Below are 23,355 nucleotides of genomic sequence, written 5' to 3' on the forward strand. Positions count from 1 at the left end.
CCTCCCAGCCCGCCCCGCTCTGCTCTGCTCTCCTCCTGGCAGGGATGCTGAGGCCCATTTTTTTTTCCTGTGGCCCGGTATCGGGCCACGGCCCATAGTTTGGGAAACGCTGATCTAGCCCAGTGTCCTGTCTGCCGACAGTGGCCAATGCCAGGTGCCCCAGAGGGAGTGAACAGAACAGGGAATCATCATGTGATCCATCTCCTGTTACCCATTTCCAGTCTCTGGCAAACTGCCACAATGGGCAGGGAAGGTGTCCCTAGCCTCTAATAGCCATTGATGGACTTGTCCTCCAGGAATGTATCTAGCTCTTTTTTGAACCCTGTTAAAGTCCTGGTCTTCACAACACCCTCTGGCAAGGAGTTCCACAGGTTGACTGTGTCCTGCAGGAAGAAAAACTTCCTTTTGGGTAAAAGGAAACCTTTTCTAGAGGAGTCTGATTTTTCTAAGTGGATGTGTGGAAATTTGACTGTTAGAATAGTTTCAGCTGAGATTGGTTAGGAAACAGGCCAGACACTTGGAGAAATGATAAATGGCTCCACATTTTGTCACTTTGGGCATTGCCATCTAGTGGTCCAAATGTCTGAGAACCATTAGACAGCGGCCACGACCAGTTAATCAAGCTGTCAGAGAAAGGTTTCCCTCTGTTGCCACCCCAAAAGTTACACAGAACCAACGTTCATCAGGGGCCATATCTCATGGCTCATCAGCGCTAGAAGTGGCAACTCCATACCCCTGGAAAGAGGAGCTTCTGATTTTCCAGGGGGCTCATAGCATATGTTTGGTGCTTATTCGGAGATTCCAGACTGAGCAATTTTCATTGTATAGGAAAAGTTATTCTGGATAATTTAATTTTCTTCTTCTGCAGGCGTCTGTGCAGTGGGACTCGCAGTCAATGAGCCTGACTTTAATTAGGAAAGAATAATTCAAAAGAAAATGTTAATTAATGCTGGGTGGCCGTAGTCCTGCAAACATTTATGCCTGAATGCAACCTATACTCCGTTAAGAATGTGCCATGTTTGCAGGCCCGAGGCCTTAAGCCATATATTTAACAACAACAAAATCATTCAAAATGGCTCTGTAGATATGATGCTGTGGTGTGAAGCAAAGATTTCCTTTGTTAGTAATCGCTCATGCAGGCCCCACCGGGGAGGCAACTAGGGCTCCCGGCCGTCACTACTACTGAGCCCTTTAAATTGGAGCATGTTGCGTAGGACTCTGGTAGCATAGTCTGGAACAGCGCTGGGCCGTGCTCAAAGGCTGGTGAGGTGTGGCTAGCCCAGTCCTGCCCCTTCTGGCAGGATGGCGCCACCCTCCTACCTGGCCCAGTGAACTTTTGGCTTCCCTGTGCTCATGACTTTGCCCTATTACTCAAGAGGAAATCATTCCAAACTTATGCTGATTATACACCTGATTCCACAGCCTCACCTGTGTGTTCTGTTCTGTATTCCCATAGAGAGAGGGGTAAGTGTAAGGCATAGTCCCATTTTCTCCCCCGCAAGACTCCCTTCTCTCTCTCTCACACAGGGCATTGGGCTCTCAAGTTCTAAAACCCCTCCAAACATGAGTTCTCTCTCTCTCTCTCTCTCTCTCTCTCTCTCACACACACACAAAACTAGACAGCTCTAAGACTTTACATTCTGCCTTGGCTGTAGGAACATAATAGGCCGATTTACATCCTCTGAGCAACTGGCCTAACTATTTATACTAGCTAAGAGTGGTTCTACACTGAAAACTTTCAGCAGTAACTCTGCATCGCTGAAGGGTGTGAAAAATACACCCACGCCCGTGAGGGATGTAGCTACGCCCAGACAACCCCCAGTGTCACTAGCACAGCTAGCACATCACCTAAGAATCCGCCCCCAGAAAGCCAGTCGTAGCCAGCAATGGAGAAGTGTCAGTAGAATTAACTGCCAGTGGCCGTATGTCTAATCAGGCTCCCTCATGGTAACTGCTGCAGGTTCATATACGCGCTGTGCGGCTACTTGGTGCTTCTCTGGACTTTGAGTCCGAGAAAGCCCCTGTTGCCAAATAATGCCGCTGCAGAGTCACGGATAATCACTGGAGGCCTGGGTGTGTTGTACAACACTATGGAATGAGACATCAGTGCTAGAAGAGGGTAACCAACAGATTTTTCAGTTCATTGGCAGTTTTGAAAAGTAACAGAATGATTGGCTCCGTGACTGAATCTGCATTTTTTTCCACCAAAGGAAAAAAGTTTCTGCTAAAAGGCTGTAATCACTGTCCTCCAGAGAATAAGGCTCACTTTAAAAAACCAAACAAAGAAAGAAACCAGCTGTATTTACAGAGGGACAGGAAATCAAATCAGCTTTCACTCAGAAGTGCTTTGTTTACTGAGCTGTCAGAGAAGTTGCTGTGAAATGTTTTCTATTTACAAGGGACAATAACACTTTGCTGCACTGTGCTGACAGCTTAGCTCATTTTGGCATGATAAGGTATCTCTCTTTCCACCCTTTATTAGCTCTGTTACATGCTGGCCAGTATGTACAAGAGCGACCAGTGACCCTGCGCATACCCCAGGGTTTATTGTGCACAGCGAAGGACTCCTTACCGAGCCATAACTTTCAGAGGTGAATGTTTCTGCACATGAAGCCCATTTGACTCTCTCTCAAATTGGGCACCCAAATCTCCGGCCTCACAAAATCTCTGGCCACACTTGAAAATCCATTAGCCACCACTAAAAACAATAGCTGTCCAGCGGCGTGCCATATTGTGTATCTCACGCAACAAAGCCTTTCTAAAAATCCTTCTCAGCAGAGCTCTGTAGAGAGTCCAAGGTCCCCTACTGCTTTGCTTCACACCTCTTGTGAGCTGAGATTCACTAGCTCCTTTCGAGATGGGTAAACTGAGGAACAGAGAAGTACATGCTGAGAGAGCCAGTCAAGCGGCGCTTTTTTTCTGCCAGGGCTTGGCCGTTCATAGTCCCGGCACCTCTGGGCTTGCTGTGTCAGTCACGAAAGTAAAAAATAAAAATTGCGTGAGCCCCGGTACCTCCTCCATTACCAGTTAAGCCCTGATACCAGGCACAGAACCTGGGGATCCTTGGGTACTTCCTGTTGCTAGATGACACTGTCCTCCATCGGGACTCTTCTAAAGAGTGACTCCTGGTTTGGGGTTCTTCCACTCTCTGCTAGAAAACAAGACCAGAGAAAGTAAACCAAACTCAATGAAACCAACAGCACTTTCAACCTTTGCAGAAATGGAATAGCTCCTTTTTAAAAAATAATGGCCCGCAAGGCAGCTCCAGTGAACCTTGGCCAGCAAAAGAATGGCTGGTTGGGAGCACCGATAACGTCTAAGGCAGCGGTGGGCAACCTGCGGCCTGCATGAGGCCCATGAGAAATGTTGCTTACCGTTGCCTACGCACAGGGCTGCCAGATTCTGCTCTTTTCTGTCCCCCCCGCCCCCGGTATTACTAAAGCGACCCGCTGTAAAGCCAGGACAGGCGCGTGGGTTACATTGGTCTCTGTACGAAGAAGTTTGCCCGGGGAGCCTCATGTCACACAGTCATAGAGATTAAAGCCAGAGGGGATCACCAGATGATCCAGGCTGACCTGTACATCACAGGCCACCTCCATGCCAATCCCAATGACTACAATAAGACCAAAGCATTGCCGTTGGCAGGAAACTAAACTGTTACGTCCAACAAGCTGAGAACAGGAGCGCCCCAGGTGCCCCAGTAATGCAGAGAAATTCAAATTAAGTGAGACAGCCAGGGAGGCAAAGAGGGGGCATTGGCCTTGTGCATACATGACATTTCCCTGGCACACAGAGTCAGCATCCAGCATCCAGACGTTGATTTGAATCGACACAATAACTTGTGCCTTGGCTACATTCATTGGAGCTCTAGCTTTCTTCTCCATTGGGGAACCCCTATAATGTCTCACGGGATAAACAGGCTATACTATAACCTCTATTTATTTTACTACGGACACTTCCCAGCAAGGGTATCACACACCACGTACTTCTAATCTGGTGTTGGTTAAAGCAAGTTTTATTATAAATAGGCCTTGCGTATAAATCATTGCAAAATAAACAGATGTGTGTTGATATCGGATATTAACTGAAGGGTGCTTCACAGACTTTTCTCTAAGTGCTGCATTTTACAGCTGTTTCTATAATAACTGCAACCTTGAGAGGAAAGCATCTTTTTTTTTAAAATAGATGCAGGTTGGGAACCAGGGAATCATGTTGTCTAAGTGGCAAGGTGATAGGTGCAGGTTTTGTTATGAATAACATGGCATTGAAGGAGAGATTAGGAAAGGCAAAGCCAGGGCAGGTAGAATTAGATTGTCATGGAGGCATTGTTAAGGCTTACATTGGTTAACTGAAGTTCTTCACACGGCCAGAGGACCTGTCTTATGCTGTCTATCACCAAATAGGAAATACCACATAATATGACCTACATCACTCCATGGCTTCCTCATTTTGGCCAGGTGGGAAAAAGCATGCAAATAGCTTACTTGGGGAATAGAAAGAAAGTTAGCACAAAGAATTTCAGGAGGACATGAAGCAGTAGCTACCAGAAGGTCCAGAAGGGATCACCTGAAACAAGAAATCTTCACAAACCCCCATGCTGGAAGGAAAAATATTAAGAACCCTTCCCAGTGATGGTACAAGAAATTCAAAACAACTCTTCTAAAAACCTGAAGACAGCTGTCTGACAGAGTAAAATAAAAAGCTGAACCAACCACAACAACTGTACAGTCCATGACACGCCACCATCAGGAAAAACCATGGCACCAGGTCCCACCTCATGGATACTACCTGACACACCAACATCATGAATTTATCAAGACTGCCCCTAACTGGAGCAGAATGGTCTGTACTCTCCAAGGGATAGAACTTCGCCCTTGCCACAGAAGGTGATGGTGTGCTGAGTTGTGGAGAGCTGAGGAATTCTTCTCTCCACTGCCTCAAAGAATTCTTTCATGGCCGTGACAACCCCATCCACGCTTACTACGTCCTTACTGAAAGTCACAAAATAAAAAAAGAATCATCTGACTGGCTAACCCACAGTGGATGAAGCAATCAATGTAAGGTTCCCAAAGCATGATTTCAAGAAAATAATTTACTGTGAAATCGTTAACAAATGTCACATCCATCACTATCTCCTTGCCACCAGGAAGACAGCTCCCTGAAATCAAACTGCAGAGACTGATCCAAGCAATAAACAAAGGAGCGGGACATGGTAGCTTTCAACTGTGATGACTATGTCAGGAAAAGCCAAACAACTCTTTGATGCCACCTGTACAAAGACGACCACACGCGACAATTCACCCAGGACTTTAAGACTTGTAACTGAAGGAATATCAGGGCTTGTGGAAATCATCTTTAAAAACTGCTCACCAATTAAAGGGCCAGTTTTCTCCAGGAGACATCCAACTTCTTCCAGAAACTACGCAATGTTAGCAATCTCTCACAGATCACCATCCTTGCCATCTTGAATATCACCTCCCTACGTATCAACATCCCTCACAAAGGCAGCACTGCAGCCTACGGCAAATATCAACAAAACGATGGACAATACTCAGATATCTAATCCAAACATGTCACCAGACTCATCCATTTTATCCTCAGCACATCAGATCTGTATTCAACGACGAACACTTTTTTCCAAACCATCAAAATAGCCATGGGTACTAGTATGGCTTCCCACTCTACCAATCCATTTGTTGGCCATCTCAAGGAAGCATTTCTGGACAAATGCACCGTAACACCAATAATGTACCAGAGGTACACTGATGATATTGTCGTGCTCTGGACAGATGATCTACATTTCAGTACAGATTTCCACCTCAACTCCAACAGTCACCACCCATCCATCCAACGCTCTCTAAAACATTCCCACGCCAGCATCAATTCCCTAGACATCATATTCCGATACAACCATGGAACCCCACAGACAGTTCTAGACAAGAAACCCACAGATCACCCCATTTATCTTCACAGATCCAGTAACCACCCCAGACAAACTAGGAAATCTGGTCTCTACCGCCAGGCACTCAGCTAGCACAGAAAATGCTCTGAGGAGAAAATCCAGAGTGTAACCTTAAATGCCCCCTTCACCAAACAAGGATACTCCTCCAGAAAAATAATTGCCTCGTGGACTTGGCCACCCAAATACCCTGAGAGAACCTACCTCAATACGGGGGCGTGGGGAAGAGCGGCGTGGGAAAACCAAGTTCCAACTGCATAACTCTGGTTGTCACCTTACCATCCCATACAGGGGATCATTTAACAATTACAACCAACATCAACGGGGACACCATCCTGAAAGAAATCTTTTCCAGCCCCCAGCCTCACCAAACACATATCAGAAGCAGGCCCCTACAAACCCAGATACATCAACTAAAAGGAGCACTAGACTCCGCCAGAACAATGGATATGAAGCCTGAGGACGTATCTCGGGTATAACGATCTGCACCCTTTCCCCTCCACAACCCAGCTTTCAAGGGCCATGCATTGTACACATGCCCAGAACAACATTTGGTGTGCCTTACCCAGCACACTACATGTGACAGTCACTCCTGCGTGGATGAACCAGACAGTTCTCTGTATGATGTCATTCGAGTGCACAGAGATTAATAGAAGACAAAAACACCCCATCTCCTCTGTGTTTTCAAAAAACAATCACTTACCTCAGATCTGACCTCTCAGGCCCTCTCCTCAAAGGAAACCTGCACAAACACTTTCTCGGGGCAAGCCTGGGAGATAATTTTTAATGTCTCGCAAAGGTAGAAATTTCATGATCTTAATAATGGCACTGGATTTACGGGTTGTTGTTGTGGTTTTTTTTTTTTAAACAACAGTCTCTCAACCAGTAACCCCATTCCTCTTTTGGCCTATGATTGCAGAGGTGTTAATGGGCTACTTCACTTTGGTCTCTTAGCTGGAAGAGATTGTTTAGTGTAAGTGGCTAGCACATAGTCGGTGACTTACTAAATACCTTTGCAGACTGAAAGAAGAGCTCTGTGTAACTCAAAAGTGTGTCTCTTTCACTAGCAGAAGTTGGCCCAATAGCAGATATTCGCTCATTAAGCAGCCACTAGACTCAGTTATTTTTATATCAGCAAGTGTGGATAACTTGCATCCAAGAGTTTTAAAAGAGCTAGCTGGGGAGTTTGCTGGACCACGAATGATGATTTTCAACAAGTCTTGGATTTCCATAAGCCTGGAAGAAAGCTTATACTGGGTAAAAGGCTTGACCCAAATGATTATAGGCCTGTTTGACATCAGTTCTGGACAAGATAATGGAGTGGCTTATATGGGATGTGATAAAGAGATCAAGTTAGTTTCATGTTTTATTAATGATAATATTACAAGTTTGGTTGATAAAGGTGCTAATGTCACCCCAACAAATGTCCATAAGACATTTGACTTGGTACTGCCTGATGTTTCGTTAAGAAAACAAGAAAGCTATAAAAGTAACAACATGGCATGCATGGCAAAGGACTAAAAGCTGGCTACGTAACATTGTTTATGGGGTATCGTCCTCAAGCAGGTGCATTTTCAATGATCTTCTGCAGGACTCAGGTCCTGACCACATACTAGCTAGCTTTTCATTTAATAACCTGGAGGAAAACTTCCCCAGGGGGACACAAATTGGAGAGTGGAAAATAATGAGAACAGGTCACTGATTCAGAGCAAGTGTTTCCCTATGGTTAATTATAAAATCTAGACCTGAATTACAACAAATGCAGACCGCAGTTACAGGATGGAGGACCAATCCTGAGGGTCAAGCGAGGAGATGACATGGTCAGTACCCGCCCCCCTCCCACGTCTGCCCTCACCAGTCACCCCGGGCTGGGCTAGTGGTACTTTGAGAGAGAGTCTCAGATGACTTCCTCACTAGCAAGGTGCTGATGTTGAGGTGAGAGGCACAAGACCCTCTATATCCCTGGGTCTGCCAGAGCCCCCAAGACCCAGCCAGATTTTGGAGCATCCCCAGGCTTTGGGGAAAGGCTGGACTTCCCTTTCCTTCCCCCCTCTCTTAGCCTTCCCGGAAGTCTCCTCAGAGATCTCCGTGGCAGAAAACCTCCGTAGCTCATCTCACCTCCTCTGGAGCACAAGGACAGAACCAGGCAAGAGATGTGTTTCAAAAAGCAAACTGCCCAGCCTCTAGGTGCTGGCTAACCCGGAGCTCTAGGAGACGATAGGGTATCCCCTTGACTTTTTGGAAAGTCGATGTCCCTGCGTGACTGCGTGTGGAGGCAGGCTCCCCATTTAGCTGCATGGCATGCACAGGCATTCCCGAGATGTCTTTTTTTCCCACAGTGGGGGGCATTTTCTCATTTATTCCTCCTTCCCTTCACACTGCAGGTTGTTTTGTGCCGTGCTCGGCAAGGCCAGTTATCAGCTAAAATGCCTGGGTGCAAAAAGCGGCAGTGGTTTAGCATGCCACATGGTCTCCAGCTGGCAGCAACAGCTGCTTATCGAGTGACCCTTTGTGTAAATATAGGAATCGCAGCGATGCATCACCACACTGGCAGCTGACATTATCACGAGGCACACTAACGAGGCAGGGATTTCGGCAAAGAACCCGTGTGAGTTTGCTACCGTCTCATCTTCCATGGAAGAGAGGTTTGCTGAAGACCACTCGGAGTCCCACTGGCTTTAATTATTTTTTTTCCATGCTATTATGCAGCCTTGGAAACATACTTGCTTCAGAATTTGAAATGCTAACGACCTTCAGTGGCATCAGAATGACTCCCTGTCCTGCTCAATGACTGACGTTTGCGCTACAACCCTGGAAACGGGGCTGATTTGAGCTCCGGGAATGCTTGGCATGAAACCCTAGGTGGTGAACTCTGTCCTTTCACTGAACACAGCTGTGACTGGAACAGAATGATCAAGTGGCGTGGGAAGTCACAAGCTTCTGATAATGCTAGAATAGGCTGGACCTTATTTTAATTGTAAGCTACAGGCTCAGCCTCCCTGGTCCGGCACCCTTGGGACCTGACCTGTCCTGAATAAGAGATTTTCCATGGCCATCTCCGGCCCTGTCTCTGTCCTGGCCCTGGGGGATCCATGGCCATCTCCGGCCCTGCCAGACCACAGACGTTGCCAGAGAAGGGAGTCCAAGACCTAAGAGGCTGAATCTGTACTAGGGCTTTACTTTTACCCCCTTCTGAGTGAAATCGAATAAAAATATCCTGGCTGTTCCAGCTAATGAGATTGATCCATGTCTTCGTGTTGAAATGCTGGGTTGGTCGTGAAATCAGCGATTATTAAGTGGCTTTTTTTTTTTGCTGCCGAACTGGTCCCTCACAAGACCAGGTGGGTCAACCCTTTGGGGATGCTGATGTTGATGTCCAAGCTTGCGACGATTAAATATAAGCACGCAGGCAGACTTGAAATCCTTGTGCTCGGCAGGCCCGTCCTATGACCTACACATTACACTGTGTAGTAAAAGCGAAGACTTGTTGAGGTCTGTTGCATGGCAAGCGTGCCCTGTCCCTTTGTGTGTGTATGGGGGGGGGGGAGGGAGGCAGGGTTTCTCTAGGTCCACAACTAAGTCTGAGCAATCACCCTTTTGTCTCAGGATGGTGTAGCCTAGGGGCCGGAGTCAACGGGGCTGTGTGGCTCAATGGCAAGTCAAAAATGGCTGCTCTTTTCCTCAAGGTTGTGTGGCCCGGTGGCTGCCCTCTTTCTGGGGTGGTGTCTGTCCTACTGGCTGGTTTGGGGGGCAGGCCTCCCCCCATAGCTAGTGACAGCCACAGTGGGGGGGCCCTATTTCACTGGGTCCTAGCCCATGGCCCTGTCAGGGGCAAGTATGCTTCCCACTGAGTCCGTGGGGATTGATACCTGGTTCTACAACGGGTCCACTGTCAAGTGCCTCTGGGCCGCTTCCTACCGTGTCTCCCAACGTAGAGATGCAGGCACCTCCTTGTGCTTTGGCCTGTGCCGCTACCAGGGCGCCAACTTCTTTTGGAGGTCTGCAGGTACCAGGATATCTGCCCAGGTCTCAGCCTAGGTCTTCAGCAGCTCCTGGGCTAGAGTCTGCAACATACACCCTGTCTCCTTGGTGGTCAGCCCCCAGCTGAGCTGAGCTGTTCCCTTTTATACCTGGTTTCCAGCTGGAGCATGCCCAGTCGGGCTAAAGGGGCGTGGCCTCCTTAGCCCATAGGATCAAACCAAAATACCACTTACCTGGAGTCTCTTGTCACTTCAACAGATGAACGTTCAGCTAGTGCTGACTTGACTTCCCGGTTTGTTTGTTTTTCTAGTGTCCGTGGGGTTTTTAATCACACAAATCCAAAGGAACGCCCATGAGCTTAGTGGAGTCATTCTAGATTTACATGCGTTTCACTGACAGGCGACTGTTTTTCCTGCCTGATTTCATTTATTCATTTTTAATTCTTGGGACTGTGCACACATGACCCTCGCCATAGATACGCAGTCTCCATGGCCAGCATTTCAAAGGGCTTAGGTTAAGATCCCGTGTAGGGCAGCAGTGCCTTTTTGCCATCAATCTCTGAGTCTACAGAGGCAGAAAGGAAGAGCAATGGCAGTAAAGGCAGCATTGATGCTAAAAGAATAAGCTAGACCTACGATTAAATACAGGAGAGGGAAGGAACATGAGAAAGGAAGCGCCACAATTCTTTGATAACTCAAGCAAGTAAAATGGACAACCCTGTAATATATCAGCTGAGACCCAGAAAGGGTGAAAATAAACGAGTTTGTTTTTAAAGAGAATAGAGGTATTGTCTAAAACCTGACGGAGGCAATTGGAACCCTGAGAAGCTGAATGTCAGGAAGACTTGTAACCCACCAGGGTGTGTGGAGGGTTGTGTTGGAATTGCAAGTTATCGCTTTAGGAACAAGGTTTCCTGGTCGGTACGTTCAGAGGCAGTCTGGAATAGAACCAGGCAAAACCAAGGTGGACTGATTTGTGCTCTTTGCCTGAGGCAGCGGCCGGCTTTGCTTTCTCTGGTTTTTAGAGGCGGAGTACTATAATTCTGGGGGGAAGGCTTACAAGCAGCGTTCTGGAGCAACCTTTCAGAAAAAAGTATTTGTCGAGATTGTGATCTACACACAGAGAGGTCGGATGAAAACATCAAAGGCAAATTCCCAAAGTACAGCTGACTGAGTGGCTGGGCAGAGAACCTTATTCCTAAAATGCTGCGGCCCTTTCGCTGATGTGCACTAAACAAAACATCTCTAGCACTGAGGAGAGGTTGGAAACACTGCTTTAGAGAATCCATAATTCCTTCCACCTGCAAGCATCAGGGTAAGAATTGATCTAGTGATTCTCCATTTGATAGGAGATCAATACAGAGAGTTATTTTTAGCCTGTTTTAATTAGAAGCCTGCTCTCAGAAAGTCAGACAGAAGGGTTCTAACAGGCCACTGAGTCATCTTTAGCCATACTGAACTGATGTATTAACTGGACTTAGCCATCTGTGGGGGATGTGAGGGAATTTATAGGCCAGGCTGTTTCATTTCCACACCCAGCCAATTGCAAGAGCAATTAGCAAAGCAGACAGTTTCAAATGACAGTAAAACTCCAATAGTCCGGCATCCAATAGTCCGGCACTCCTGATAGTCCGGCATCAAAATGGCAAGAGCCTAGTGAGTGAGCTTTGGCAAAAAATGAGTCACAAGGTAACAGCGGCAGCAGCTGAACTGAGCAAAAATGGTAAAAAAGACTTAAAAAAACTAAAACATTACAGTATACTGTCTACAGTATGTACAATAAAAAGGGTTAAGAACACTTTATATACAGTATATAATGTATACAGTATATATATAACCAGCTTATAGTACCTCCTGATAGTCCGGCATATCTGATAATCCGGCACCACCTAGGTCCCATAGGTTCCGGATTATCAGAAGTCTACTGTATTTAGAGCAAAAAGAAAGACTCGGTGCCGTGGGACAAAAGGGAAGTGACCAGGGGAAAGAAGAGGATGTGCAAGGAGACAGGAGGAGGTAAGAGCAAAGGCAGAGAAAGAGAAGGAGGAAGCCTGCGGGCACAGCAGAGGCAGTGGAGATGACTAAACAAAATTTAGGTTGTGGATTTCCCAGGCACGAAGAGCAAACAACAGATGTCAGGGTGACAGATGAAATGGCTCATAGCTACTTTGCTGCAGACTTCACGTATGCATAAGAGTAACTCACAGCTTAATGCAATCATAGTTAATGAGGAAGCCGAGGTTACGAGGCAGTAAATAGGCTCAAGATGAACTACTGGAAGATGTTCCACTCCTCAGGCACCCAGTGCAATTCAGCACAGCATGCCAGAGGCCCAGCAGAAGGAAAGCAGAAACAGTGACTTTCCCTGGGGAGAGATGAGGCCCCCAAAAGGCTCGAAAAGGGAAAGCCTGGAGATTTTTTGAGCGGATGCATAGAACGAATGAACTGCCCTGATGTCTGGTTAGCACCCATACTTGGAACATTTCCAGAGTCTTCTCCAACACCCACAGATGCAAGTGAGTCTATTGAATTCTGTGCTGTTTCATTGGATGCTTACTACAGACATCTCGTCGTCAGCATCTACAGAAACAGAAGGTGACATAACTGATGGAACGGGCTTGCTAATAACTAGCCAGTGTGAATTAACCTGAATTATTCTTCTGAGCTTGGCTAGCCAGATGAAAGGATAAAGGAAATGCAGTGGGCATAATACATCATTCTGTGACATTTGATATAGTTCCTCAAGGCATTCTCTCAGGGACACAGATTAGGTAGCTAGCTTTCAATACGGATACAAAAAAGCTTGGAGATTAGATATTCAGTATGTGAATCTAAAGCTATTCGGCATGCAGGCTTCGCTAATTAACTTACGTGGAACCGCTCTACCATTGTCCTTATAAGAATTTCATTTGGTAAGCTTCAGACCAGTTCCGTAGGCACACTTGTACTGCATATTAGGAATACAGGAAGTTGCCGTGGGTTTGCATAGCCAGGGACTAGTCTGTCCTGCAGAAAAGAAGAGGCAGTAAGGCCAAAGATGATGGAGTGATGAAATGCACAGATACAGAGGGGAGAAGAGAGGTCAGGCAGCTGAACCCCAATAAACTGTCTAGGGAATTAATGCCACATGGTTAAACCACTCAACTAGTCTTGTCGTGTACAGCCCTGCTGAGTATTGGCTGGATCTCTGTCCATGTTCAGGGGTGGATATTACCAACCTACAAAGAGACAATTGGAGAAAGTTAACACTGTCTTCTGGGAGCTGGTGAAGGACACACTTTTCATCAGTCTGTAGCACAATGGGACAGACGTATTCCTGATTAGTTCTTGGGCTCCAAGAGAGGCCCATTAGAGCAAGCAGAGTACATCATAGGTCTGTCTGGACACGGGGAAAAATTCTCACTGTTTTCAACCATAGTGCTGGTCTCTTGAACATCAGATCTAACTGATTCATTATCAGTAAAGCTAACAAGGAGGTTACATCCATCTAGGCCAGGAGGGCACAGAGCTCCTGGTTGTGCCGTTGCCACACTTTGTCACAACCTTCAGGGCCTCCGTTTCCTGAGGGGATGCTGAATTCCTCATGTAAAGTGTTTGGTGCTCAGAGGGAAAGGTTTTAAGCACGTGTATAAAATGATTAACAAATGGAAGGTTTTCTTCACTCAGTGCACAGTCAACCTGTGGAACTCCTTGCCAAAGGATGCGGTGAAGGCTAGGACTTTAACAGGGTTCAAAAAAGAGCTAGATAGATTCCTGGAGGTTAGGTCCATCAATGGCTCTTAGCCAGGATGGGTAGGAATGGTGTCCCTAGCCTCTGTTTGTCTGGAAGTGGGTGACAGAGGAGGGATCACGTGAGGATTCCCTGTTGTGTTCCCTCCTGGGACATCTGGTATTGGCCACTGTCGACAGACAGGACACTGGCTGGAGGGACCTTTGGTCTGACCCAGTCTGGCTGTTCTTGTGTTCTTCTGAGGATTCTTAGGTAAAAAACTGCCAATTCGACTACGAATTCACTGTGGTCACTCTGCTTCATTTGAGTTGCATGTTTCATAAAATGCTAACAGAGTTTCCACAGCACAGAGGTGCATGTGCGCAATTATTTTCCAGTCCGCCCATCTGGGAATACCGTCTCTCTCAACCCCCTGGGTGGCAATACCTGTTGGCAGGGGCAGCCCCATAATAATTTTCACAATGGAGGCTGGAAACTGAAAGCAAAGAGCTAACAGGTTGTTTTGCTGCTTTCTTAGAAGCACATCACTGCCCAAAATGGACCTTTGGGGCTGCATTCCCTGCGAGAGCGGGGCACCCTTTTCTGTGGGGGAGGAGGGAAGATGAACATTTGTTGTATCAAGTGCATCTCAGATTTCATGGCCCACTTTGTTGCTGTTAGAGCATCCAACATGTGGAACAAATAGCACGGTCAGGGCTGAGCTGACGATTGCATTTTGATTTGGGTGGGGCAGGACCAAAATATTTGGAAAAAATTTCAAAATTCTAAATGAAATTTGTTTTTTTTTGGGGGGGGGGTTTCTCACTAAAATGGAAAAAACAAAAATAAAAACATTTTATTTGTACTGAAACAAACAAAAAATCTTGAACCCCAAAACATGTTTTTCCGGGCGGGTTGCTTCACATTTGGACTTATAAAACCATCTGTGTTTGTCTGGAAATTTAGCTAGCTTTTTTTAATCAAAGGCAATCTGGTATCTTGACGTATGGTCAAAATGAATGACATTGACTTACAAGCATCATGTTTTTGGCTGAAAGTATTCACTTAACTTAATTCACACAATTCATGAGGAGTTTCAGTAGCCAGGAAAATGCATTTTCCAGCCAACGCACTATTTGCTGAAAATAATTCACCGAGCCCTGGTCATTGACTTTCTTCCCTCGCAAAGAACTCACGTGCATGGAGTTCAACAGAAACGGCTGGGCCTCTGTTCTTCTGCAGCAGAGGTTGTGGATTGTCGGGTGTTGGAGTATTCATTCCACCCTGTTTTATTTAATCTTGTTAGTTTTCTCAGACCAGCCCCTGAGCGTATGTGTGCTTCTTTAGAGCTGGCTCTGGCAGGTGACTGAAATGGATGCGAAACTGAAGGTACCGGCATCAATGTTCTTGGCACATTCAAGCCAGACAAAAATAAGCACAGCAGGAATCAGCTATAGCCAAAGGACTCATCCCTTCCCCCCTCCCCCACTACTAGAAAGGGGGTGGATTTTAATTGATGTACCAGGCTTCTTGTTGTTGTTGTGTAGATGATTTGGTCAAAACTTCCATCAGTCTTTTGTTGGATTGATTAACACTCGGGTGGTTCTCTCTTGATACTCTCCCCACAAGGTTGGCGAAGGCAAAGATGTTTCAGAGCCATCGAAGTAGGTGAGATCTTAATTGTAACTATTATACGAGGCCTTCAGAGCGTGTTACCGTCTTGCTGCATTTGGAAGCAGCCATTTAGATTTTCTGCTATTGGGATCCAAATTAAACGCTGAAGTAGATGCCTCGGAGGTAGGTGACTGGAGACAGCGTTATTACAGCCATAGTTTACCCATGACATATCCTGCTGTTGGTAATAACCTTTCCAGAGTTGTACAGTAACATGCGGTTGATTACAGCTGGCATGCTATGACAACTGGTCATCTAGAGATGTGAAGGTCAAAATAATGTTACTTTCTTGGCATTCCGTAGCTTTCCTCACAGTCACAGACCTCCATATAATACTACGTTACCCCTGCTGCACACAGCCAGGGAGAAAGCTAGTGTTACCACACAGAGACGGCACAAATACCGGACAGCACAAGGACAAAAATCCCATCTCTTCCATTGTTTCCCAGGGCCAGCTTATTTGTAGGAGGGCCAACCCATCAAAGCAAAGGGAGATGATCTTCTTGTGGGGATAACATCCTTTTTAACTACTGATTCGGCTCTCAACAAGTATGTTGACAGCCAGATCTGCACCTCAGCAATTTGAATGGGCCTATTCAGATTTACATTTCCCTACGAGTTAGTGTGCATATCAATTGAACACAATGGGGGATGCGTGAGCTTTCTTTAAAAAAAAAATCATCAAAATAGCAATCCTTGGCTTCTAGCTGATAGTAACGTCACTGTCCTGCTGCTTCATCTTTATGGAATGTTTTTAATTGAGGTTTGCGCTTGGATGTTTTACATGTGATTGTACAGAGCATTTAAGGAAGAGAGACGGAAAAAGAATATACACAGAGGAAAAGAAACCCAAGCAAACTGCAATTTTGTTGGCCTGTTGTGGGGGTCAGCATGTCACCAGCTGACACGTGTACATGAATCATATAATTGCTACATAGCCAGCACCTGTGATAGCTATTCCAGTTGGAAACAGAAGATTTCCAAATTAAAACTAACTTGGCTTGTCACACTGTTGCCATGTTAAATAGAACATAAACATCATATACGATACATGCTGTTTTGTTGCTCATCCATATGTTCTTACAACTTGCCAAACAAACTTTATAGCTGCTTTTTCCTTCCAGTTTTTTCCAGTTGTGGAGAGTCCCAAGATATACTTTTGTTACAGTTAAGCAGGAAATTGTGATTCTCGATTAAAGAACCTTTGTTTGGCAAGTGAGTAAGAGCCAATTGTTTGCTTGACCAAAGACCAGCGATAATGGGAGTAATGTGAACCAATCAGATTATATATGTAAATTATTCTATGTGGCCTACTGACTACTGAAAATGATTATTAGTTGTGTCTGATGAACCAACCAGAAGGTAGAAGCAAAATTCCTTCCAATTTCTTCATCCTCAGTGGTAGCTTGCTGGTTTCTTTTTTCTGAACTTCAGTCATTGTGTCCTGTGCAGTGCGTATTCCTCTTTATTACTCCATGGCTACTATGCAGCATTTTCCAACCTCAGAATTCCTGCGACTTCTCAGAATGTTCATAACAACGCAGACACCGGCTTCGTGTTGTGTTGAATGCACATCAGACTGCTTATTGCTCCTCCTGGGGGGGAAGAAACCGCAGAGGGCGCCTGGCTCTTTTCAGACACCGGTACGATTCGGGGTGCCACATTGGGTGGCCTTGGCACAGCTGGAAGAGGCTGAAATGCTAGCATAACAGTTAATGCTGCATTGTAAGGCTTCTGGGTTTGTAACTCAAACCCTCTGGGGATCACGTGTCTGCGGCACCAGCTGTCATTCTCTTTCTAACAGGTCAGTGTCACCCAATGTCTACTCCCCAGAAACACACACCCTTCACTATTCTCTCCCCGTCACCCCCGAGCTGGCACGGCAGAGCAATCCAGGGCAGAGAGGAGGGAGCTCTGGGAACAAGTGAATGGTTTTGGAAGAGGTCCCAGATGTGTTTGAACCTGCCCTGATAGCCAACCATCACCAAAATCACAATAAGCTGCTTTCTCCCTATACTCTGTGTAACATCTTCTGAGTTGTGCGCCTTGCATGCATTATTCCACACTTCGGTCCTATTCTTGCTTGGGTTTGGCTTCTAGCTGGCTGTCTACTCCCTGGTGTACAATGAGGGTGAAGGCAAGAGAGGCTATAAAAGTGTGCTGCTCCATCTGGCTCTACTGGAAAGAAGAACCAAATGAACGATGACAAACCATGCAGGGAAACAAACACTGTTTTCAGCTCCGTAGCTGGTGTTGGTGAGAGGTAAGAAAAGAGGAGGGCCAAGGGAGAGGCCTTTGCCAGCCTTCTCTTTTATTTTTTTCCTGTCCTTCCAGATTTTCCTTAGCTTACAAATAAAAAGTCATAACCATGGTGTGATGCCTGTGTCTGACAGCTTAGGGTATGTCTAAACTATGTTCTATTTTTGAAAGAGGATATGCAAATTCCGTGGGAATTTGAATATCTTCTTCCGATCTCACTTTTGAAAACGGATCTTTGAAAGTGAAAGTAGTCTGGACATGGTTTTTCCAGGAAAAAACCCTTTTTCGAAAAACCGTGTAAACCTCATTTTTTAAGGAAGAGAAGGTTTTTTTCCCCAACTCCCCCACCCCCAAGACTGCTTTCACTTTCAAAAGATCTGCTTTCGAAAGTGAGATCAGAAGAAGATTTGCAGATTCCCACGGAATATGCATATCCTCTTTTGAAAATAGAACATAGTCTAGACATAGCATTAAAGAGCACCTTTCCTGAGCATGTTAGCAGTTGCTTTGTGACTTTTTTTTTACCCTTTTCCGTACGACTCACGATTACACAGAGCCATTTTACAGCACTTCTCTGATTCCAATCTCTGGGCTAAGTCACAGGGATAGCCACAGGCATAGTCCTTACTGTATCAGAAGGCCCGCCGTGCACGCAGAAAGCTTCACATTTGCACCAAATATTTGCAATGGAGCAGTTTTGAAATACACAACCAGCTAGTGTGAGCAAATGTGACTTCCACTGACTTCAGTGGCATGAGGCTGTCACACCAGCTCGGGCGCCTGCTCCCTGCCTACCGCTGGAGTATGCAACGCGCTAGATCTTTTGATCCCAGACCAACTGCTCTCACAGTACATTGACCTGAGTGTGGTTCCCCATCATGAATGGTCAACAGCTTGCAGTTTTCACAGAACTATCGTAAATTACGCCCCCGCTAATCTCCACTTCAAAGACTTAAAACCATAATGCAGAGGAAATCGTCTTCTCTTGTTTTGTTGAGCACCGATTTTTATCTGATTCCAATTTCTTTGCCACGAGGGGTTCAAATTAGAGACTGCCCGACTCTTCTGTGTGTATGAATAGAACATTTCAACCCTACAAGAATGAGGCGTCCTGTGGCACCTTGGAGACCAACAAAACATAGAAGGAACCCTACGAGGGTCATTAACCAAGGTTAAATGGCTAAAAATAAATAGGAGATTGCCCCCGTTGTCATGGAGGATCGCTGTTCAGCCTGGTGTGCTCTGAGGGTCTCCGAAGCCAGGTCTTTAGGAAAGTAAGGGATCTTTTTGTTCTGGTTGCTTGTGGAAGACTGCAAGCCATTCTGTGTTGTGTTTGCTGTTCTGCTCACGAGGCACAAAACTCGGTGTGGCTGCTCTGTTAAGGTGCCCCATTCAAACTGGAGGTGCAGTTCACTTCCCAGTAACGTTATGTAGCCGCACAATTCTTACTTAAGCAGCTGCAAGATACATTATTTAGGGACAGATCCTGGTGCCCAGCCCCCCCGGCTTTGGAGTGCTGAAAGCCAGTTAATACAGCTATCTGTGGACAGCTATCTTTGCCCAGCGGCATAGGTCCGGTGTAGACAAGAATATACCTCTGCCCCTTCCTGGCTGCAGGACGAGGGGGTGTGACCATAGCCCTGCTGAATACTACTGATCCAGCAGCTCTGGCTTCTAAGTGGCTCTTCCACAGTGAGGCATATCATTTAGAGACACCCCAAGGCTGCTCTAAGCTTTGCTGTGGCCTGTGTTGGCCCCTTAAAACCATCTCTCTTACCTCTTTCCCCCTTCCCTCACAGAATTCTGGCCTGTTAGCAGGAAACCAAGTATGGCTACATGACAATGGAAGTGTGAGGGTTTGTCAGAGCTACACCAGGAAGCTGGCCTCAACTAACCTTCCACTTGTAGTTGAGATGGCTGCTGTTTACTTGTGAAGCACAAGCCTTTTTGCATTTAGCTGTCTCTTTCCCCCCCTTTTGTGAAAGGAACAAGAAGGGCAGGGACTTTCCCGGATTAACAATGTTTGCATTTGTTTAGCTGGCCCTGGCTAGGCTCTGCAGCCACGAGATGGACGCCCATCCAGTCAAGGACCTCGCCTTGTGAGACCGGATGTGCTCAATACATTCTTGGATGGATGGGTAGGTTCACTTACCTGCCCCATCCTGCTCAGAACACACCATACCCTACTAGCCTCTATCACACCAGGCCTCTCTGTGGCATCGTCTAACCCACCAGCAGACCCATGAGGACGTTGTGCATTTTGGCTCAGCTCCTCAAAGGCATGCGCGACTCTCATTGCAATTAACAGGAGTTAGATCATTAAATACCTTGAGGAGCTCGGCCTTTGTAGCCGGTGGCTTGTTTGTGATTGTTTAGTCCCGCGGTTTGGCTGGATTGACAGGGTAATAGCAGCACATCAGCTAACTGAGAGCTGCTGGTTTGCTTTCGCTTGTTAAGGGTCTCGCAGTTATGGCATGTTCCAGAATGCAGCTAAAATTGCCTGAGCTGTGATTCTTCTCACACCGACTCCAATTTTATTCTCTCCCTGCTATCCCTGTAGTTTTCTTGGGGAAAGATTTTGCTTTGTGCCTTGCAACAAGATATTCACAATCACTCTAACACAATTTGTCCCTGCACAGCCTTGATGGCGATCAGGGCAGGCAGAGAAAATCTGCAGTCAGCCTATAGACAGTAGGGCTTCATTAAACTGCTGAAACCTTGGTGAGTGTCCAGCGAACTGTCACTTCAATTACCCATCGCTTACGTCTGCAACATGTCCACATAAAGCACGCAGAAGAAAGTGCTATCTATGAATTGCTTCCCCCTCAGCAAAGGTGGGTGGGCCAGGGAGAGAAATGATCATTAACATGCAGCCCAGCAGAAAGTTACAAGGAGCAAGTGGGAAAACTGGGTCTCTGAGTCACAGTACCTCCCAGGCCCATGCCTGGGGAATTCAGCTTACCCACCATCGGCTGTGATTTTAGATGCATCCCTAACCAACATAAACATCATATAATTATCTATATTCTACCCCTATTCCTGGCAAAGTACATACCCCAGGTGTGGATTGCAGACCAGATTTTCCAAAGAGGATGGCTGAAGTTAGGTGCCTAAATAAGTGGCCTTGTTTTCAAAGGCATGGAGCAGTCAGCAGCACCCACTAAATTCCGCCACTGTTGAAAATCAGGCTACATATTCCGGAACCTAGTGGATTTAGGAACCAAACTTTAGAGGAAAAGTTTCAAAAAGTGGGTGCATCCGTCCATTTACCACCTTTCACATTTCAATTTGTTTTGTTGAAGACTCACCCCCTCCTTTTCTTTAAGTGTGATTAAGATTTTTGGGCTGGAAAGATACATTTATTATTTCATTTCCCTGTACAGCAGTGTTTCTTAAACTGTGTTCCGTGGCACACCGGTGTGTCGCAAGGCAGTCAGAGGTGTGCTGCGGAGAACAACAGAATTAAAAATGGCCACCCTTAAAGGGGCAGGCGACAATTTTTTTCCTCAATAACTTCCCCCTTGGTGTTTCTCATAAAAAAAGATTATTGTTTGGTGTTCCTCAGTCTTAAAAAGTTTAAGAAACACTGGTACAGCAAAAAGGCAGATGACATTTTTCAGACCCTGGGAAAATAAAATTCCTTTCAGTCTAGGAGAAGCATGAACATTTCATCCCTGAAGCTTTCTGGTCTGGAATGTTCTGAGCACGTTACAATATAAACTAATCTTTAGCCATGATTTTAGAGCCTTTACAGAGGCTAACTGCTCCATCTTTCTCATCGGCATGCATGCGCGTGCACACTGCTACATGCACACACTTCAGTTATCTTATCTGCTGTGCCTCCAAAATGCTTTTTTGCATTAGAAATATTCTGATAATTTGAAAACACTTAGAAGCTTTGAATTTCTCACAGCTACGTGCCCCAAATTTCAGACACCACGGGCTACATTTGTGAACTTCCGACTTCCATTTCACATACTGCAGATTAGGTGGATGCCGTCGCCACGTTGCACCTCAGTTAAAATTGGATTGCCCTGTGTCATCGTGAGAACCACTCTGCTGAGGCTAGAGGTCAGCACATTGTCCAAGTGGTTGACAAAACATGGGACTGTGCCTTAAATGGAAGGGCTAGAAACAAAACTAAGGAACAGAGGCTTAAAAATGGGGGAGAAAACCTGGTAAGTCTTCAACTATATTAAAGGCTGTCTTAAGGAGGATGGTGATCAGTCGTGTTCCCTGTCCACTAGGGGTAGGTCTAGTCTAACAGGCTTAATCTGCAGTATGAAAGGTACAGGTGAGATAGATATTAGAAAAAGCTTGCTAACTGGATGGTTAAGCACCGGACTAGGTTGTGGAATCCCCATTTCTGGAGGTTTTTAACAACACTTTGGACAAACACCCGCCAGGGATTGTCTAGATTAACTTAGTTCTGCCTCTGTGCTCAGGGAAGGAAAGTCCCTTCCAGCCCTATCTTTGTGTAATTCCTTTAAAACTATGTTGGATTCACTGAATTAACATAAATGGCATTTTTATCCCTAATATAAGAATGGCCAGACTGGCTCAGACCAAAGGCCTATCTAGCCCAGTGTCCTGTCTGCTGACAGCGGCCAATGCCAGATGCCCCAGAGGGAGTGAACAGAACAAGGAATCTTCATCCCTTCAATGTTGTGATTCAACCGTATCAGTGTCTGTATGGCACAAGAAGAAAGGATCCCATGGCACAAGATTTGCATGGGACAAAAAAAGACGGGTGTGAAATGAAAGGTGTCTCCTGCACCCAGACTGTTGAGAGAGCACTTGGCTTGGGTGGGTGGGAGGGAAAATGGATGGGAAGGAAGACTACTGACTCCTCAGTAAATGGGAAGTGGAAGAGACCGTACCAACATCTCAAGGGTAACATTTTCACTAGGATACATTGATTCAACAATGCATCAACTGTAAGTGAGGTCTTGTTCAACATCAGGCACACCAATAATTGCCACCTTTATGAAGCACTGACCTTTTCTTATGACAACATTGACCATGAAAGATCTCACCGTCTGCATACACTTAATTCTGCTGTGTCCCTCGACAAGCAGTTTGGGAATCTTGATTCACTGCACCGGCAGTTATGCCCTTGGAGAATCTGGAATGGTCTTTGCATGCATGAATCGAGAGCAGGCCATCTGTTTCCTCACACGGGTGCCATAAGAATAAAAATGGCAGCAGGTTGTGGGACATCAGCCTGGAAGCATCATGACCAAGAGAGAAGACAGGTTGAAGGTGTTCCCCATCTTACAGCACCCAGTGGTTACCTCCTGCAGTCAAAACATGAGGCTCCCTTCAGCACGTATTTGCTTGTCTGAATTGGTGGTCAGGAGAAGCCACCAAATTAACTAGTACTTTGCGGTGTGGTATTATTTGTGATTTCTCAGGGCCAGATTCTATCCTGGCTTCAGCGGCATTATTCCTAAAATAAAGCACTACTCGCTGTGAGTAAAGCATACTAGAATGTGGCCCATCATCAATAATTGTGCGGCCAACACTTTTTGGTCTTCAAACAAGGCAAGCACAGAACAATGGAGATGTCACCTATCCACTCCAGGGCCACTTTCCCTCACTGAAGTTACTAGGGCTGTGTCCAGACTCCATGCCTCCGTCGACGGAGGCATGTAGATTAGCCAGATCGGAAGAGGGAAATGAAGCCGCGATTAAAATAATCGCGGCTTCATTTAAATTTAAATGGCTGCCCCGATCTGCCGATCAGCTGTTTGTCGGCAGATCGGGAGAGTCTG

General features: G+C 46.0%; 1 protein-coding gene and 1 long non-coding RNA gene across 3 annotated transcripts in view; one reads left to right on the forward strand and one right to left on the reverse strand.

Annotated features, from left to right (window-relative positions):
* Positions 1-23,355, forward strand: part of LOC112546581 (uncharacterized) — a 186,780-nt gene that overhangs the window by 124,762 nt on the left and 38,663 nt on the right. The window lies entirely within an intron of this gene.
* ADGRL3 (adhesion G protein-coupled receptor L3) overlaps positions 7-23,355 on the reverse strand; it is a 630,261-nt gene continuing 606,912 nt past the window's right edge. Inside the window, exon 23 of one of the 2 annotated variants that reach the window (XM_089778190.1) lies at positions 7-3,148. In XM_089778190.1, the coding sequence (XP_089634316.1) occupies positions 3,081-3,148 (68 nt within the window). In that variant the 3' untranslated portion in view covers positions 7-3,080. Of the gene's footprint in view, positions 3,152-23,355 lie in introns of both variants that reach the window. The other variant, XM_089778189.1, reaches the window with a different exon arrangement.

This window comes from Pelodiscus sinensis, chromosome 4 (genome assembly GCF_052426305.1).
Source record: "Pelodiscus sinensis isolate ZL-2025 chromosome 4, ASM5242630v1, whole genome shotgun sequence".
Taxonomy (NCBI): Eukaryota; Metazoa; Chordata; order Testudines; family Trionychidae; genus Pelodiscus; species Pelodiscus sinensis.